Source organism: Panicum virgatum, chromosome 9N, assembly GCF_016808335.1.
Source record: "Panicum virgatum strain AP13 chromosome 9N, P.virgatum_v5, whole genome shotgun sequence".
Classification (NCBI taxonomy): domain Eukaryota; kingdom Viridiplantae; phylum Streptophyta; class Magnoliopsida; order Poales; family Poaceae; genus Panicum; species Panicum virgatum.
Window position 1 is genome coordinate 26,501,163 of NC_053153.1, and position 19,007 is coordinate 26,520,169.

Genomic DNA, 19,007 nt, shown 5'->3' on the forward strand with positions numbered 1-19,007 from the left:
GGCGGCGGATCCAGGCGGCCCCGACCCCGAAGCAGAGGAGATCCACGCTGGCGGCGCTGGCTGCCGACCGGCCAGGGAGGCGGCGGCGGCAGGGGCGCATTGGAGGCCGCCCGCAGCAGCAAAGGCCGGCGGCGCTGGTTGCCGGCCAGCCAGGGAGATGGCGGCAGCAGGGGCACCATGGGGGCCGCCCGGGCCGCCCGCAGCAGCCGCAAAGGCGGCTGCAGGGTGGCACCACGAGCACGGCGCAAGAGCAGAGGAGGGAAGGGGAGGGAAGGGGGCGCCAGTGGCCAGCCAGCCATGGCGGCGGCGGCAGCGGCAGCTGGGAAGAGGGAGAGAGAGGGCTAGGCTAATGATACCATGTAGGAGAGAATAATGGCTTGTATTCCTCCAAACCCTAGAAGGGTGGGATATATAGTTCCTATACATTGGCCTCTAGATGGACCTCTATACATGAGCTCAATATACTCCAACAAATAGGTCCAAGTAACTAACTATATATGACTATATCAGACCTCTACAACGTATCGAGTTAATTCACTATTACACACTTAAATGTTAAAAATCACACTGATCATAAAATGGCCATAAGCTAGGATACACAGGATATGGAATAGGAAAGAAACCAAAAGTCAAAACAAATATTTTAAGAGTGGTTGCATATCCTAAGTTTATGCATAAAGTAGGACAAAAGGAAATAGTACCTTCTGATTAATCATGCATCATCCAGGTGTACATGGAACCAACGAAGAAGAAACTGCAACCTGCACTATGATGGGCTGAAGGCACTTCATAGTTGTTGCAGTCAAGCTCGGATGGTAAAAAAGGGTTGGTTTCGTGAACTCCGAATTTCTGAATTTTCTTTGTCATTATGAACATGAGATTGTTTCCTCTTTGGTCAACTACCAGCTGACTGCAGCGAAGCATAGACCAATATTAGTAACGTGACAACCGGTGAAGAGAAATGGGAAACAAAATATGGGGTCATCCTTTGAACACTAAGGTATTTTTATGCTCTGAAACTTGAACCTTGTAATAACAAAATAAAAAAAGGAACATGCCAAAACCTTTGCTAAACCATGAAACACCACATGAGCGAGTTGCAAAGCCGAAACATAAATTGTATAGGCGACCAAATCTATGATTTTAGAATTATATCCATCCATATGGATTTGTGTCTGGGTGAAGGGCATATCTATGGCTATCCTGTACACTCATGATGTGTCTGAGTGAAGGGCATAAGAAACAATAGTCTTGTACCTGGGCATATTACGTAGCACCTGAACTGATTGGATTTTTCTGTGAATTTGAACTGAATGGTAAGGCAAAAAGAGAATCTGATCTTCATGCATCCTAATACTTGACATCTGCATAATCAGCATGATAGAGTCATTATCATATATATTACAGAAGCTAATACTTGGCATCTGCATAATGAGCATAAGAGACATTGGCATATATATTACAGAAGCCCATGTATAGAGTACACATATAGGATGGGAGAAGCCCATCTATAGAGTACACATATAGGATGGGCAAAAAGAATGTAAAATAGGACCTTGTGATAGAAACAAATGCTATAGAGCATGATCTAAAAACTTGTGCTTGTAGCAGTTTAAAACCAGAACTCATATAAAACCAGCACTATTTGCAGCTGCAGTAAACTGGCCTGGGTGACTTCGTAGCTGAGTTCCTTGATTTAATTGAGGCTGAGCCATGCCCAGACCGCCCGATTGCATACGTCCAGGCAGCAGCTGCCTATTATGAAATCGTTTCCACAAGGCTTGGTTGTACTGCATTTGTAGTTGATCAGGGACATATAAAAGGTTTTGTTCAAAAATTTAAGTTCAGTCCAAAGAGCTATTTTAGATAAGAGGGAAGCATTAATTGCCTGTAGTTTTAGATATGCATGCCCCTGTAAACCTTGTAGCTGAGGAAGTGTACTGCACTCTCTACAGGTTAAAATGTGGATTCAGAACAAGATCAAGAAGGGAAGCATGTGTTACAGAATATCTATAAAACTAAAGTGCATCAATGAAAGCCTATTTTTACCTGCGCTAGCAACACAGCTGCTGCTGGCCTCAGCTGCTATTGAGATGCTTGTATCAGCTTTTACCTCTGTTTTTGTAGTGTTAGATGCTTTTGGGGGAAGGAGTATTCATCATATTGGTGCCTGACCGAGGAGAGGTACCATATGGCATTGGAGGAGTGGACACATTCTCAAGTTAGGGGTTTCAGTGGTTTCAGGTGATGGTGCAGGTCTCCCAAGTAGCTGTTCTCCGGGTGCCTGCAAGTAATATGAAATTATGAAGGCAACAAATTTGAATCCGAGACAGAAATATCAAACATTTATCTGAGTTTGGTTACCATCATTTTCTATGATACATAACAATTCTATCAACAGCATGGGGAGATGATTCGTGTCATGAAACACAGAACTAACCATGCCACTCAATCAGTTTTTTAAGATGTTTTAAACCAAAAGAGCAATGACAATAATAGATGGTCCTCTTCTAGTGATGATGATAATTTAGTTATAATTATGTAACAACTTATAGAATTGAAGAAACCTGAATCTGAATTCCCTTGTTGTAGACACAATTAGGTGAAAATGTTGCTGTATTTTTTTGGGATAACTACTTGTTAATAAAAAAAAGTAAGTAGATGTTTTTTTTTGTGAAATACATCTCTAGTTGAAAAGGCAAAGAGTTAAGCATACAAGGAACTTTTACGTCACAAATCTCAATTAATATGGCATAGAGTTAAACATATGAGGAACTTTTACATAACAAATCTTCACTATGAATGGTCAAGATTTTAGCAATTGAGGAAAAACACTGATCCTAACACAATAGGAGTTTTTGGTCTATGGCACATGAAAATAGACATTTCACTGATGCCGGAACTCATGAGAAGTTTCTGAACTGAATACACTGGATAGGATTTCTTAAAAATCAATTTGAAGCATAGGGAAGCTTACAGATTCTGAAACGCCCTCTCTCTATGAGGCAGCAGATGGTGACTAAATTGTAAAGACAATAATTTTTTCAGGCCATATCATATAACATTATAGTCACTAAGTTTAAGAATGGCATGAGACCAATCTTCTGAACCTACCCATCTGTAAACCAACCAGTCGCCCTGGTGTGCAAGATCAAAGCCTACGATATCATAAGCATCAGGGGAAGCAGAAGGGTCTTCGAAGCAGAAGCTGTTAAAAAGATTAATAAAAGAATCTTGTATACCGAAAATTCCAATAGTTCAAGGGCTGACGTAAATAGACAAGGCAAATCCCATTCTTACAGTCTCCTCGAAATCCCATTCTAATAAGAAGTACTAAACTGAGACTATTTTATTTAGCCTTATTAGCAACCAAACTTAAACTTATTAAATTAACGGATTGGCTTGGCAATGCGCATTGGACAGTAAAACCAATTAATCATAACCATGCTTTAATTTTGGTAGGTACTTTGACTAATAATAAAGATACGGTAGTTTGGGAACTGGACAAGTCTAAGAGTTACACTACAAAATCTGTATACAGCAAAATTGGTAGGTACTATGACCGAATACATGGCATCGTTTCTATACCTACGTTATTGTTTCAGCAAGATACAGAAAACACATCATTTAGCATTGAAGAACAGAAATATAAAGCATCCATATATCACAGCTTTCATGACAAGCAAGACACTTTTTTAACTCATCTATGCCAAACAAACTTTACCAAAACTTACTGTCAACAATTTCTGATTGTAAAGAAAAGAATGTAATATGCTTCTTACAGAGATATTATTATCTAATATTAAAATGAGAAGATGTGGAGTATTAAAAGGAATGAAAAATTATAATAAACAGAATACCTTCGATTCGTCGGAGTCTACAGTCCGGAATCCTCAAACTATGCCAGCCAATCCAGCTTGTCCTAGAAGTTCACCTCAGTGAGATTCTTGATCTCCAGGACCACGTCACTACGGGCACTCATCTTGCCTATTTCATCATAATGTTACAGTACAAATCACCTCCACGTAATATGGTAGAAATTTATCTCTCTAAGACAGGCCAATTAGCATTTGCAAATGCTTGCATGTATAGGGATTATTAACAAATTCAACATCTGGGCATTTTCCAAGTTAATTATTGAAGTCAGTCTAATAAAGACATCTATTTGTGTACTCACGGCCTGAACAGAGGTAATATTATGGCTTGTGGTCTGATATGTAAAACTCACATTAGATGGACTCTTCACTTGCAGCTATGGTCAGACTGCAAACTAAACAAAATCCCTGTGTTATAAATAGCATAGCCTATAAGTTAGAATTTCTTATTGCCAGCCTAACAACCACGAATTGGCCTGCCTAGAAACAAAATCTATATGTGAAACAAACTACACTGAAATTGACAGTAAATAGTAAAATCTAACAAGAAACAATCAAGAACTGGCTTGACCAAATCTAACAAGAAACAACAATATTTGCGCTTTCTTGTTGGCAAATCTGGAAGGCAAGAAACGCGGCTGTCTTCAGAAACGAGACCCTGAGCGTTGTTCAAGTTCTGCAGGCTTGCAAAGCAACAGCTGAGCAATGGCGTTTAAGATTCAAGAAAAAGAAAAAACACATTGCGGAAAAATGGTGCGAAATATTTCAAGCGGCGATACAGGCATAGCTCATGCACCGATGGTTCTGTTCTTGGTTTTGTTTATGATTTTGTAAAGTCTTCTGCCTGACACTCAGGCAGAGGAGAGAGTTGTAAATGTAACTTCTTTACGGGCCGTTTTGGGGTCAATGATATAAATATTCAGGTGGGGATCAACTCCCCCCCGGTGAACCCTCAAATGAAAAGAAAAAAAAGTGGCTTGACCAATCATACGTACTAGGAACACCCGGAGGAAAAAAAACATGCATCTGGGATGGCAATATACACAATGTAGAAGCTAACTTTTAAGAGCATTTTACCAATCAGGAACCAGATCAAGCCAAATGTATAGGTTTGGTCAAAACTGCAAATACATAGAATGACAATTGTGTTTCAGCACTGGATAAGAAAAGAAATAATTTTGTAAAAAATTTGATGAAAATTTAATTATTTGTAACAATATGTGCATATAGATAGAGGACACACACAAATAGCATAGTGGCAGTTGCTAACCTATTCACTGGACTCATATAGCCCAATGATGGAAACTACCACATTCTCAAAACAGACTCGTGACTCAATAGCAAGCTTATTCACTGGGCACTTGGCTACAGGTTGCAAACAGGCTTACCCAATGCAGGACAACTATTAGTTGTGTGCCAAACAAACCCAAATTGATCAAATTACCAAATCATTCGTGGAGGTACTGAGCAAGCAGGGAAACAATCATTTTTTAACACAGCCATCACATTGCATATTTTAATGCATTTATGAGTATTTCACATGAAAAGATACAATGTATATTGATCCTGTCAAACCATTACAAATAGGTCACTGCGCATATCATGCATCCGCTTGGTCCTGTCAATAAAAAAAAACAGGCGTGCAGCTCACGATGGATTTTCAATCTTTACTTTGTGCATGAACAGACTGAGGAGAGCATTGCCGACATTCTGAGTTCTAGCAAAATAATGAAATAAACATGCATGTAGATTTTGCAAGCAATGCCCATAAGCAGTACTTAATCAGTTAGCAGCAATACAAATGATGTCCGCAAACAAAAGAGAATCCATGACTTACATCCAACAGCACTCCTGCCTTTCAGTCCCAAGAAAACACAAGTAATAGTTTGCACATCAAACAACAGTGCTGCCTTTGAATCCTAGAAAAAAAACATAAGCAGCAGTTGCAGATTGAGAAAAAAAAACATATTGCACTGAGATAATAAATGGAATATTTCAGTTCCCCTTAGGCTGTTTCCAGCGGCTCCCCCAAAGGGATGCGCATGTGCAAAAAGGGCCACGAGTCAGTACTGTAGCACTTCCAGCAGCTACCGCATGCGGATGCGGGGAAAGGGAGAGGTCCCCCACGAGACCGCATTCCTATACATTCTCTCTCCTCTTCGCATCAGTAAACCCAACGGCCACTCCCCACCTGCCCCTGCCTGTGAACTTCATCCTCCCCCCGTTGGTGTTGTCCGCCGCCGGTGGATCTCGAGCTGGAGACCAAATCTGGTGGTCGGAGAGGGCGGAGGCAAGGGCGGGACGACGAGAAGGTCGTGGGAAGCGCGCGCGTTGGACAGCTTCGACGCCGGCTGCTTCGCAAGGAAGCAGCGCATCGTCGCCGTCTCCTACAGGAGCAGCACAAAGGTGGGTTTTCGGCTACGATTCCTCAAATCAGTTCACAACTACAAGAACAAGGAGTTTACTTTACTAGAACTTCAATCTGCTCTCTTCTCCAGCTCCGGACTACCGCTCTCTTCTCCAGCCCCGGACTCCTCTGCCGTCGCACCGAGGTTGTCTCCCCCGGCCAAGACTCGCCCCGAGCCCCCGACCTGGAGTCCAAGTCCAAATCCAAGAGGACACAGGGGGGAGCGCAGGAGCATGTCGAGGAAGCCTGAAGCGAGGACGGCGCTCTGAATCCCAAGGCTCCTCTTCACCGGGGAGCGTTCGTTCTTCGCCGGTTCCGGCGACAACTATTGCAAGGTGAGTCCTTTGATCTCGCTGGTCTGGATTAGTGGTATAGAGCTTGATCTAGAGGCGGATGAAGTGCATAGGGCAGTTTATATTTCCACCCGTGTGGGAAATTCGTAGATCCAGGGATTTGGGGGCACGAGGGGAAGAACAACGATGTCCAGGGGCGGATACAGGCCTCTGGCCGCCCAGCCATGGCCCGGGCTATGGCCTGGGTAGCTCCATGGTATGGCTTGCTGTGCTGGCTGCCTCCTTCCCATCCCAATATGAATGAATTATTTAGAGATGTCTGCACATGATATAATACCCGCGCTGATTGTTGTCTGTACCAACAATGGCAAGGCATAAGCCATTGCATATCCTCTGTATGAATATATTCCACGGTCCTGTATTTTCCTCCATATCAAGTTTTGACAGAGGATATGCATATGTGCAGGGGTTCAATGGAGAACTTATGGCAAGGAATGGATAATGCTTCTCAGCCAATTGGTGAGGTGAATTACACCCATGGCATTGACATAGGTGAACCCTACATGTCAACCGAGCAGCAGCTTAACAACTTCCCTCCAGATGTATGGCATTGAAATTATGGTACCTTATGAAGTGTCATTTAGAAAATCATTGTTGAATGTGTTAGCACTGACTATATTTTTTTGTCTCCAATTTTTAGGGGTCCCAAAACATGGACACTGCCGTGGCAGCACAACCTAGAGCTCCTGAAGGACGCAGGAAGGGTACTGCCAAACGTACAAAGAACTTTGCAACAAAGGAGGATGAATTTTTATGCTCGGCGTGGATTAATGTGAGCAAGGATCCTATTGTGGGAATCAACCAGCCAATCCGATCTTACTGGGCAAGGATAAAAGCTTACTACGATGAACACAGTAAAATTGAAAGGTCCAACTCTGCCCTGCAACATAGATGGGCTGATATCCAGAAGGACACTTCAAGATTTTGTGGGTTCTACTCTGAGATTGAAAGGACAAACCAGAGTGGCAAGAGCGAAAATGACAAGGTAAGGAACAACATGTCTTATTCCTTTCAGATTATAGTTGGGCTACATTTAATTTCTATCTGTACAACATGTCTTATTGTTTTAGCTTACCAGATGAATTGACAAAAATAGATCAAACCAAAAAGGACGATGTGTTCTTCCAGCAGATGCATTATTTGCCTTAACTTTTTATGCAATGTTCATGGTTGTTTGTGCAGGTCAAAGACGCCATCCAGATGTATGAGGGTATTATCGGAACCACTTTCAAGTTCATTCATTGTTGGTATATCTTACGCAATGAGATGAAATGGAACAAGTGGCTCGCTTCCATGTCTGCAAGCAACGAGGATCCGCATGTACAACCTGCTGAGGAAAACTTAGATCCCACGCTCCCTCCTCGAATTGCTAGGCCAGTTGGCAGGGACAAGGGCAAGAAGGCACGCAGCAGCACCGCTTCCTCATCTTCAGCTTGCCTTGAAGTGCTGCAAAAGATGTCCATGGACCGGAGCGCTTATGAAGAACGGGTTGAGGCCGCAAGCAACGAAGAGGCCAAGGACATAGCTTCTCGGTCTGATCGCAAACTAGCTCTACAGGAAGAGCAGCTGCAAATTCAGAAAGCGCAGGTGCAAATACAACAAGAGATGCTCCAACTCCAGAAGGAAGATCGGGAAGAACGGGTCATGAGCATGGATGTCGACAAGATGACACCGTGGGTTCGTGAATACTACATCAACAAACAGAAGAAGATCTCTGCGATGAGCTTCAGAGATGATCGTTCCAGTGGCCCTAGTAGGCAGTAGATGTAATTTTATCAGTTTCCGTATCAAACTATGTGTTGAACTATGCATGGCTGGGATGGCTAGTAGATGTAATGTTATCAGTTTCTGTATCGGACTATGTGTTCAACTATGCATGGCTGGGATGACCAGAAGATGTAATTTTATCAGTTTCCGTATCGAACTATGTGTTGAACTATGCATGGCTGGGATGGCCAATAGATGCAATATATTGTGAGATGTGATACACAAGATTTTTCAAAATAATTTAACAATGTCTGCACGAACTACCAGATTGCCATACCAGATTGCTCGACAGTCATGAACTAACACTAAGTTCATTAAGTCATGAACTTCATCCCATTAACTCACAGTCGACAAGCTTGACTTTGTGAGAAGTAAAATACATGCAATAGCCTACCCCATATTTAAAACTGACCTACTGAGCCCCAAACTTGTTCCAAACATGCTCGATAAGATCGGCTTTCAGCTGTTCATTAGCTGGCCGGCTTCGAATTTGGCGGTGTCGTGCGATCAATTGACGAATTTCCGGAACGTTTCGATTCGGATCCAATCTTGGCCTTGTGGCGTCATCATAATCTTCAATTCTCAACTCCTCCATTCCTTTCTCATAATCAATACCCATATTGTGCAGGATGATTACACAATCAACTATATTCTTCAGTGCTATTGGATTGAACTTCCTAGCTGGTCCTTTCATAATTGCATACTTTGCTTGCAGCACACCAAATGCACGCTCCACATCCTTACGGTACTCTGCTTGCTTAAGTGTGAAGTACTTGTGCTTATTGCTTTGGGGGCTAGATATACCATTGATCAAAGTAGCCCAAGGAGGGTAGATACCATCAGCAAGATAATATCCCATATTGTAATCCCTCCCATTAACATTGAAGGTCACTGCAGGTCCAATGCCCCTAGCAAGGTTGTCAAACACTGGGGATCGATGTAAGACATTAATATCGTTGCAAGATCCTGGCATGCCAAAGAAAGCATGCCAAATCCAAAGATCATAGCTTGCTACAGCCTCAAGGATAATTGTGGGTTTTTTGTAATGCCCCCTGTATTGACCATGCCAACCTGTAGGGCACTTCTCCCACTCCCAGTGCATACAATCGATACTACCAATCATGCCGGGAAAACCTCTTTCTTCTGCTTTCTGAAGTAGCCTAGCAATGTCTTCAGCATTTGGTGGCCTAAGATAGGATCGTCCATAGAGATCAATCATTGTTCTAGTGAAGTCATCCAGGCACTCAAGGATGGTGCTCTCCCCCATACGAATGTACTCATCAAGGCGGTCCGCAGGCCCTCCGTATGCAAGCAGACGCAAGGCGGCAATTACCTTCTGTACCGTGGCGAATCCCGGCAGGCCTGCAGCATTGGATTTCCTCTTGAAGTAGTCGTTCCTCGCCGCAACAGCATGACATATATCAAGGAACATAGCTTTGCACATTCGAAAGCTGCAAATAGACATACATGTCATCAAATAGAGATTTTTACAGTCAAGCTGCACAGAATAATTCATGGAACGAAACTAACCGGCGACGAAAGTGGTTATCACCATAGACAGGAGGATCGAGGAAGTAATCTTGCATCAACCTCCAATAGCCGCTGAACCTATCCCTGGGCACAGACTGCCTCCCAACTACAGAGCCACGACGAGGACGTTGTTCTTCTTCTTCGTCCATAATTTGAACAATGGTTGTCACGGTCAGAAGCTCATGGTGGGTGTGGAACTCTTGCAACTCACATTGACGCTTTCTTTGTCTTCTCCAGGCCATCTTCGGCTGGGGTAATTGTTGGTCAAAGCCTTGTCCTAGTGAAACAAAACACGTCTTGTAATTTCAAACGGAGGGGTTACATATACAAAATCGAACATCCTACAGCAAGATAATAAGTCACAATGTTGAGAAGGACCCAGCTCAATATTTGCAATGCTTTCAAGAATTCATCCTGAGCTATCTAACACAAGTTTGATACCAAAATATATCCAAACATTAACTCAGTTAATACAGACTGCAAGAACAGAATTGCTAACTTAGCTCAGCAATAGCCAACATCCCAAAAGTAGTACCAATGATACTCACAGAATCTAACCAAATTATAACTCAAGACTCCATGACGATAGGCAGCAATATATAATGTTTTGAGCTAAAAGTACATAATATTAGAACAATCAAACCCTAAGCCCTATGGTTCCACATGTCAGACAGGAATCACAACAAGAAATGATTACCGACAGCACCTTTCCAGCATCCAAACCTCAAATCAACCGCCACAGAGACCATCGGAGACTAATCATTTAGCAGTACCCAATACTACCCACCAGACATACTATTCAATTTGGGGAAAAATAAGGGAGAGGATGGTTGGCCGCTGGGACGATGCGCCCGAGGCAGGCGAGGTAGGGCGGGACGGTGGGCTGGCTCACCTTGGAGGGTCCGGGCACGGGCCTCCCCCGCGCGTGGAGCTCGTCGAAGGGCGACGCGGACGCGGCCACCACCCCGACAGCAAAGGGACGCGGCCGCCGCCGGATTTTTTCCGTGCCTCCTGTGCCCAGGACCGGGACCGCGCCTTCCAAGCGAAGCGACGGCGGGAATACAAACCGTCTCGCGCCAAAAGGATTGCTTCCGCGCCCGCATGCGCTTTCTGCTGGAACGGACTCCGTATTCCCGCGACGTGGTGGTGGGCCCGGATGCGTATCGGTGCTGGTTTCCGCATCCGCGGCGGGAGAGCTGCTGGAAACAGCCTTACAAGTCATCCCACGTTAGCATCTGTTTCAAATGAATGAAAAGATTGATCTTTTATCTAAAGACACGAGCTCATACAGGAACAGAGCAGACTAACTACTGAATCTGAGCAAGACTGGTACTATAAATACGAAATATCTGTCACCTTGATTGAACAGCTTGCCGCTGATACAAGAAGGCCCGAGCTTCTGTTGCTCCTGCAGCAACCCCTCCAGATACAGAAAAAGGACACAATTCTGGCGACGTTCCAACAACACCAGGGGGGGCATCGGGGACATTGCCCTGGCCGGGAGAAGCATTTGCCCGTGGCCGTCAGCGCCTCCATGGGTCGGACATAAATGAATTATGGAAAGTATGGTCTGTTTACTTCCCACCCCATAAATCCCGTAAACACAAAAAAATCATCACATCGAATATTTTGACACATGCATGGAGTACTAAATGAAATCTATTTACAAAAATTTTTGCATAGATGTGCTGTAAATCGCGAGACGAATATAATGAGCCTACTTAATCCATGATTTGCAACAGTGATGCTACAGTAACCATCCGCTAATTATTGATTAATCATGGATTAATTAGCATCATTAGATTCATCTCGCGATTTACAACCCATCTGTGCAAAAAGTTTTGTAAATAGACTTCATTTAGTACTTTAAATTAGTAAGATTCCAACACAAAAATTTTTTGCGCTGGAACTAAACAGGGCATATATACTATGTTGCAAGTGAATTACATGCTCCCTTGGCAAGGAATTTGGTTCCTTTCTTCTTTTGAATGAACTGGAAGGGCCGAGGCCCCTACAGGATTTTATTACTAAAATGAAAGTTGAAGCAAGATACAAAACAGCAGAATCAACAAAGGAATTTGGTTCCTCGATCTCCAACAGGCACGGCTCACACACTACAAAGCAAGGCGACCTCCAACAGGCACGGCTCACAACCTGGCCAACACGGCTCCACAATCAAAGATACTAACAGCCTTCAATCAAAGGTACCAACTCTGGCCTAACCCGGTCGCAATCAACAAAGTAATTTTGTTCATCGATCTCCCTTTCCCCCGTCCAAAAAGTGATGACCTCATCGTAGGTAGTATCGCCGAAGATATTGAGGGCGGCGAAGGACTTTCCCTTGTTGCGCTGCTTGTCGAAGAGCTCGCGTGCGTTCTTCTTGAAGATGGGGAAGCGCGTGGTCTTGTCACACGCCACCTCGTGGTGCGCGGCCCAGCGATCGTCCAGCGCCCACATGGAATCATCCGACGCGAGGTCCTCCTCGGTGTAGATGAAGCTCGCCTGCGTCGGTGCCAGTAGCGCCATGGCGGCCACGACCAGCGCGACGACGCAGAGTGCTGCTGATCTCGCCGCCATTTCTATTCACCACCAGTGATTCGCCTGCCTGCGGCGGCGGACGACGCTGCTGCTTCGTGTACCGACAAACCCTAATGCTGGTGATTCGAATTGGGCCTCCATCTCCATTCCATCCTGGCCCAGGCGTGATGACCGACCGGGCCGGCGAGAGCTCGTTCCTGGATAGTGCTGTCAGCCTCCTACTCCGCATGCTGCAAGGGGCAGGCAGCGCGGGGCCCACGGCCCAGCCATGCGACCGAGCACTCGACTTGGATGGCTGCCAAAGGACACCGGCGACGACGCGTCCATCGCGCTCCTTCACCGCCGGTGCCACCGTCGCCTTTTTTTCATTTTTATATTTTAAAAAAAATTCAAAAATATACGTCGAATAGGAAAAATTTTCAAAAATGGGTGCCCTGTCGCCCCTCTAATGGGCTACAGGACCTAAATGTTAAAAAAATTATATTTAGCTCCTGGCGCCCAGGTGCATTAAACAGTGAATTTGTAAAATGGATATAAAATTATATAAAAATCGGAAAAATACATACTAAATTGTTCTGGATTCTATGAAATAATATCTACAACTTTTGTTACATAAAGTCTTTCATTTAATCAATGTATCTAAATCAAGAAAAATAGTTCTTGTACCTAGAAAAATATGAAATAATTCATTTGGTCTAGTTGTGCTTATCTAAAATTTACCAAACTTTTTTTATAGCTCTTAGGAAATAAAATAATGGGACTGTAAAAGTTATGGCTTCTAATACTCAATATAGCAACATGGATAAATAACTCATTTAAATTAGACATATTGCAATATCTAATTTTAAAAATTATTCTAGAAATGTTTTCTAGGCCTACCAATTTTGTACAAGCCTATGCTCACCATATGAAACACTCTGGCTAAAGATGACATGCATCTAAAGGATGGATCTTGAGATTTAAATAAAAATGCATTAAACTGGTATTTAAAATAGAGCAAGATACATTGATCAAATGAAAAACTTTATGTAACAAAAGTTGTAGATATTGTTTCATAGAATCCAGAACAGTTGAGTTTTTATTTTTTTTATTTTTCTACGATTTTATATCGATTTTGCAAGTTCACTGTTTAATGCGCCATGGGCACCAGGACCTAAATATAATTTTTTTTACATTTAGGTCCTGTCGCCCACCCTGTCGCCCATTAGGGGGCGACATGCACGCATTTTTGAAAATTTACCTATTCGGCATATATTTTTGAAATTTTATTTTTTAAAAATATAAAAATGAAAAAAGCGCGCCACCATCCACCACTTCGACCTCGTCGCGGAACCAGTGGTACTTGTACTGCATCAAGAAATACAAGAGAGCCCATGGGCATGTTTTGATATGGACCAAAATGGGGTGACCGAGCCCCAGAGCTACAAAGGCCCGTCTCCAAGGACCACGAGGCCCCGCACCAACCCGCCCTCGGGATTCCCGACAGCCAACCCACCTACCGCGTGGCCTGTCGGTGTGGATCCCGGTGCTGGCCATCCACCACGACGAGTCCGCGCATCGGGCCCGCGCAACTGCGTCGGCCAGGCGTACGCGCTCGCCATGCTGCTGTCCCACTTCCGCATCGCCATCTCCGACGACTATCGCCACGCACCGGCCAATGTGCTCACTCTCCGCCCCTTCCTCCCCTTTAGATCCGGTCAGCAGCAGACACCGCCGTCGCCCTCGTTACGGAGGGTCTCCACGGCGCTGAGGTGCTGCTTCGCCGCCCCAGATGTGGTTGGCTGGTCGCCATGCATGTGTTCAGGAAATGACTAAGAGGAAAGAGCAGAGAAAGGATGGGCGGTAAGGCTACTTGTTTCATGGATGCACCACCTTACAGGCAAATCAAACACGCTCGTTCCCGACACATCATCGCTCATTTGGTACATTTCAATCAAACAAGATCATTTGCTTTCTCAAACCTGGCTGTGGCTGGCCAAGGCCTGGCTCGCCGGCGCCCCATATGGCCGGCTCGGCGCGCGGGCACAGGCAACTCACCATCGCCGCTAGCGACACGTCGGAGGGCGGTGTCAAAGGATCGGAAGGCGGTGGCACGATCTGCAACTGGTCCCCTATGGGCGCAAGGACGCCCCATATGGTGCATGCATGATGGAGTACGACAACGCCACCGTACTGGCGGCGGCGACGTATCCCTCCGTTTCAAATTATAAGTCATTCCAGGAAAATTGGAGAGTCAAAATTTTACAAGTTTGACCAAATTTATACAACAAAATAACAACATTTACGACACCAATTAAGTATCATTAAATTCTTTGTTAGTTATATTTTCATAATATATCTATTTGATGTTATAAATTTTTGTGTTTGTCTTTATAATTTTGGTCAAACTTTGAAATATTTTGACTTTCCAAAATTCTTGAAATGACTTATGATTTGGAACGAATGGAGTATGTCCTGTGCAAGATTTACCGGTCGCGACGTGCGCAACTGAAGCCGTCGTCCGCCGCGCCAAAGACCGCGAAGCGGAAGGCCAACATGCATGACTTTGTTGACTGAAAAAAATAGCTAAAATATGAAGGAAAATTTCTTTTGCTTCCACCATACACAGTTTCTGATCCCTGCGTTGGATCCAACGTGTAACCCGGAAAATCACATTCCTCCCACCCTAATCCTTACAATCCACAACATTTAAATTGTTCTTACCCAATTATTGAATGTTTCAAGGGTATTCTTTATTCCAATTCTTAGTCATCACAGCAATCAAAATGATTTTTTCTTCCTTTTTTTTGTCATGAACATTTCGTCGTGCAATGCATGCATCTTTGAACAAAATAAATAAACTGTGACAGTTACACTGACGCAAAACAAACTAGCTAGTGTCCCCTTGTGATATGGAAGGTTGATTCCAGATTCTAGAACATACATTTATCTTGTTTGTTTTTTTTTTGAGACCAATAGCCTTCGGACAACGAAGAGGGTGCTAGCTTCTTGTTCAACTATGGAAAAAGAAAAAAAAACATCCTTGAACACTGCTTCTACACACTGTCCCTTCTGTTTTCAGGAGCACAAAAACAAGAGTAATCTATATTACCTGTTCTAAATATCAAGAGCTAATATAAGTGACGTTTTCTGCTCACCTATATTATTTTATGACAAAATCGCAGTCCTTGAAAAGAAGTTGATGGCCATGAGGACATACAGGTGGAAAAAGCATCTAAATCAATCTGCACCAGAAAAAATATTTTGGAGTAGAATATTTTTTAGGGGATTTTTGGAGTAGAATAAACTTAACTTGTTTCTCACCAACCTTTATTTTCGTTCCTGCGTGCGTGGAGGATAGCAACAAATCACCTGTGAAACGCTTAACTGTCACCGTGCACCGACCTTTTTCCCGTACCATTTCCAACTAAGCATATCATAATCACAGAAAAACGTCAAACCGAATTAGATGAAAAATCATTTTCCAACCAATCGATCCGTGCCATGACAGAAAATCAAATGTGCAGAAAACACGAGACCCCTTCGTCAGATCACCGACCAAGCAGCTGCCTGCCTTACCCAGAACCAACGGCCCAGATTGCATCACGATCCACATCGAACGGTGGTGGAGAGATCCTAGTCAGCATTGACTGAACTGCTACTCTACTAGTGCTCGCCCACCACAGTACACCTGTACCAAAAAAATGCTTTAAATTTTCTCAAGAAAATTCAAACTGTGAAAAGAAAAGTACAAAATAGAAGATCGCCAAAAAAGTCAAAACACACTCACTGCGTTCGGCAGGCTGGAGCTGGAATGGTGTGAGAGAAAAATACTGTTGGGCTGGTTGGAGCTGGAGCTGGTGGCTGGAGTGGTGTAAGAGAAAAATACTGTTGGGCTGGAGCAGGAGTTGGCTGCCGAACAGAGTAACTCTATATATGCCACCTCTACTTCATCGATGATGTTTGCTTTGCTGTGGCTGATGGCTGATACTGATTTGTTATGAGAGAATAGTACTGCTGACTGACTATTAACTAGAGATTGGTGCTGATTTAGTATAAGAGAACAGTACTGCTGGTTGGTTAGCCGACAAGCCAAGCGAACACAGTGATTCTCTCTTAATTTTTCTCTCGTACGCACACGTCGTCTATGGCTGTGTTTAGTTCTGCATAAAGTTCTCAAAATTTTTCACTAACGCACGTCACATTGAATTTTATGATACATGCATGAAATATTAAATGTAGTTAAAAAATATAACTAATTGCACAATTTGGCTGTAAATGACGAGACAAATTTTTTTGAGAGTAATTACTCCATAGTTGAACAATAATTGCCAAATAAAACCGAAACATACTACGGTAATTTTTCCGCGAACTAAACACACCTATCTATCTCCGGCGATCCTTGCGGCAGCAGCTAGCCTAGCTAGCTAGTGAAGCTCCTCCTGTTTGATCAGTCAGGCCCTGTTTAGTTCCCTTTACTGTAAACGCAAATTTTTTTGAAGGAATCTTGACAATTTAAAGTAATAAATGAAGTCTATTTATAAAACTTTTTACACAGATGGGTTGTAAATCACGAAATGAATCTAATGATGCTAATTAATCCATAATCAAGCAATAATTAGCGGATGGTACTGTAGCATCACTGTTGCAAATCATGGATTAAGTTGGTTCATTAGATTCGTCTCGTGATTTACAACCCATTCATACAAAAAGTTTTGTAAATAGACTTCATTTAGTACTTCAAATTAGTAAAATTTCTTCGTAAAATTTTGCGTTTTTGTGTATATGGAGTGGCAACTAAACAGGGCCTCAATGCTGTGGACGGCAGGCAAGGGAGCGAGGAAGCAATGGCGGCGGCGGCGGCCGGCTGGGAGTCCAAGAAACCGGCCGGCGCTCCTCCTGGGGCGTTACGAGGTAGGGAAGCTGTTGGGGCAGGGCAACTTCGCCAAGGTGTACCACGCGCGCAACGTGCACACCGGCGAGGAGGTGGCCATCAAGGTGATGGAGAAGGAGAAGATCTTCAAGTCCGGTCTGATGGCGCACATCAAGCGCGACCGGCGGGTGCGGCACCCGCACATCGTGCAGCAGCTCTACGAGGTGATGGCCACCAAGCTGCGCATCTACTTCGTGATGGAGTACGTGCGCGGCGGCGAGCTGTTCGCGCGGGGCCGGCTCCGGGAGGCCGACGCCCGGCGCTACTTCCAGCAGCTGGTGTCCTCCGTCGCCTTCTGCCACGCGCGCGGGGTGTACCACCGGGACATCAAGCCCGAGAACCTGCTCCTCGACGACGCCGGCGACCTAAAGGTCTCCGACTTCGGCCTCTCCGCGGTGGCCGACCAGATGCGCCACGACGGGCTGTTCCACACCTTCTGCGGCACCCCGGCGTGCGTACGTCGCGCCGGAGGTGCTCTCCCGCCGCGGCTACGACGCCGCCAAGGCCGACCTCTGGTCCTGCGGCGTCGTGCTCGCCGCCGGTTACCTCCCGTTCCAGGACCGCAACCTCGTGGCCATGTACCGCAAGATCCACAGGGGCGAGTTCCGCTGCCCCAAGTGGTTCTCGCCGGAGCTCACCCGCCTCCTCGACACCAACCCGCAGCGCCGCGCCACCGCGAACGAGATCATGGACGACGAGTGGTTCAAGGTCGGCTTCCGCCGCTTCTCCTTCCGCATCGAGGACGACCGATCCTTCACCTTCTTCGACCTGGACGGCGACGACGGCGTCCACCTCGCCGGACACGCCACGGGCAGTCGACATCGCTCCCAGGAAGGCGAGAAATTAAAGGGTGCCGCCGGCGGGCTGACGTCGTGTGCGTCGGTGCCATCGCTGCTACAGCTGGAATCGCGAAGCAGGCTCGGCGGGAGCAGCCGGCGGCGGTCGAGCCTGAACGCGTTCGACATGATCTCGTTCTCGAGGGGGTTCGACCTGTCGGGCCTGTTCGAGGACGGCGAAGGGGGCAGTGTCCTCCCGGAGCAGCCGCCGCACCCGACCGCGGCGCGGTTCGTGTCGGCGGCTCCCGTGGAGCAGATCCTGGCCACGCTGAAGGGGGCCGCGTCGGCGGCCGGCATGGTGGTGCGCGAGAGGGATGACGGGTCCATCAGCATGGAGGGGACGAGGGAGGGCGAGCACGGCGCGCTGGCCGTGGCCGCGGAGATCTACGAGCTCACGCCGGAGCTGCTTGTCGTGGAGGTTCGGCGCAAGTCCGGCGGCGCCGCCGTGCGCAGCTGAAGCCAAGCCTACGTGACCTCGTCTGCGACGAGCCGACACTGCTCCGATCCGACGAGCACTCTCGGAGTCTAAGATGATTGATGAGCCGCACGTGTGATCGTGGCCGGCGCATCAACGTTTGCGCACGCACGCACGTTCGTCGTCCATTCACTACCGGATTCAGGGCATTGCCGAGTGGCGCAATGCCCCTGACGGCAATGGAGGTTTTGCCGAGTGTTTTTTTCGAGCACTCGGTAAAGCTGCCACGTGTCACGACCGTTGGCGGCTGCTTTGCCGAGTGTCGGGGCTTGGCACTTGGCAAAGTCCCCGCCAACAGCTGCTCCACGTGGCAG

General features: G+C 45.6%; 2 protein-coding genes, 1 long non-coding RNA gene and 1 pseudogene across 4 annotated transcripts; 2 read left to right on the forward strand and 2 right to left on the reverse strand.

Moving 5' to 3' along the window:
- Positions 1-1,856: 1,856 nt before the first annotated feature.
- On the reverse strand, positions 1,857-4,331 carry LOC120692697. Its single transcript, XR_005682710.1, has 3 exons — positions 3,861-4,331; positions 2,050-2,284; positions 1,857-1,949 (listed from the first exon to the last, which is right to left on the reverse strand). It is a non-coding gene; the product is annotated as an uncharacterized LOC120692697 (long non-coding RNA).
- Positions 4,332-6,432: 2,101 nt separating this feature from the next.
- LOC120687346 lies at positions 6,433-8,617 on the forward strand. 2 transcript variants are annotated; one of them, XM_039969315.1, is made up of 4 exons: positions 6,433-6,617; positions 7,042-7,177; positions 7,276-7,620; positions 7,818-8,617. In XM_039969315.1, the coding sequence occupies exons 2-4, from the start codon at positions 7,049-7,051 to the stop codon at positions 8,397-8,399; spliced, it is 1,056 nt and encodes a 351-aa protein (XP_039825249.1). In that variant the 5' UTR covers positions 6,433-6,617; positions 7,042-7,048; the 3' UTR covers positions 8,400-8,617. The 2 variants fall into 2 exon arrangements, with proteins under 2 accessions (XP_039825249.1, XP_039825248.1); XM_039969314.1 differs by lacking the exon at positions 6,433-6,617 and having other exon boundaries at positions 7,016-7,177.
- A 188-nt stretch (positions 8,618-8,805) lies between these two features.
- LOC120687345 lies at positions 8,806-10,901 on the reverse strand. Its single transcript, XM_039969313.1, has 3 exons — positions 10,639-10,901; positions 9,933-10,209; positions 8,806-9,853 (listed from the first exon to the last, which is right to left on the reverse strand). The coding sequence occupies exons 1-3, from the start codon at positions 10,679-10,681 to the stop codon at positions 8,815-8,817; spliced, it is 1,359 nt and encodes a 452-aa protein (XP_039825247.1). The 5' UTR covers positions 10,682-10,901; the 3' UTR covers positions 8,806-8,814.
- Positions 10,902-13,859: 2,958 nt separating this feature from the next.
- LOC120688904 lies at positions 13,860-18,752 on the forward strand (annotated as a pseudogene).
- The last annotated feature ends 255 nt before the right edge of the window (positions 18,753-19,007 follow it).

What these genes read in the sequence shown, in the direction of transcription:
- LOC120687346 (XM_039969314.1), top strand. Translation starts at nt 7,028, where the DNA reads ATGCATATGTGCAGGGGTTCAATGGAGAACTTATGGCAAGGAATGGAT. An exon ending in TTAACAACTTCCCTCCAGAT is followed by an intron (nt 7,178 to 7,275) that starts GTATGGCATTGA and finishes TCCAATTTTTAG; the next exon opens with GGGTCCCAAAACATGGACAC. An exon ending in GCAAGAGCGAAAATGACAAG is followed by an intron (nt 7,621 to 7,817) that starts GTAAGGAACAAC and finishes TTGTTTGTGCAG; the next exon opens with GTCAAAGACGCCATCCAGAT.
- LOC120687345 (XM_039969313.1), bottom strand. Translation starts at nt 10,681, where the DNA reads ATGGTCTCTGTGGCGGTTGATTTGAGGTTTGGATGCTGGAAAG. An exon ending in GAGGTTTGGATGCTGGAAAG is followed by an intron (nt 10,210 to 10,638) that starts GTGCTGTCGGTA and finishes TTGTTTCACTAG; the next exon opens with GACAAGGCTTTGACCAACAA. An exon ending in GATAACCACTTTCGTCGCCG is followed by an intron (nt 9,854 to 9,932) that starts GTTAGTTTCGTT and finishes GTCTATTTGCAG; the next exon opens with CTTTCGAATGTGCAAAGCTA.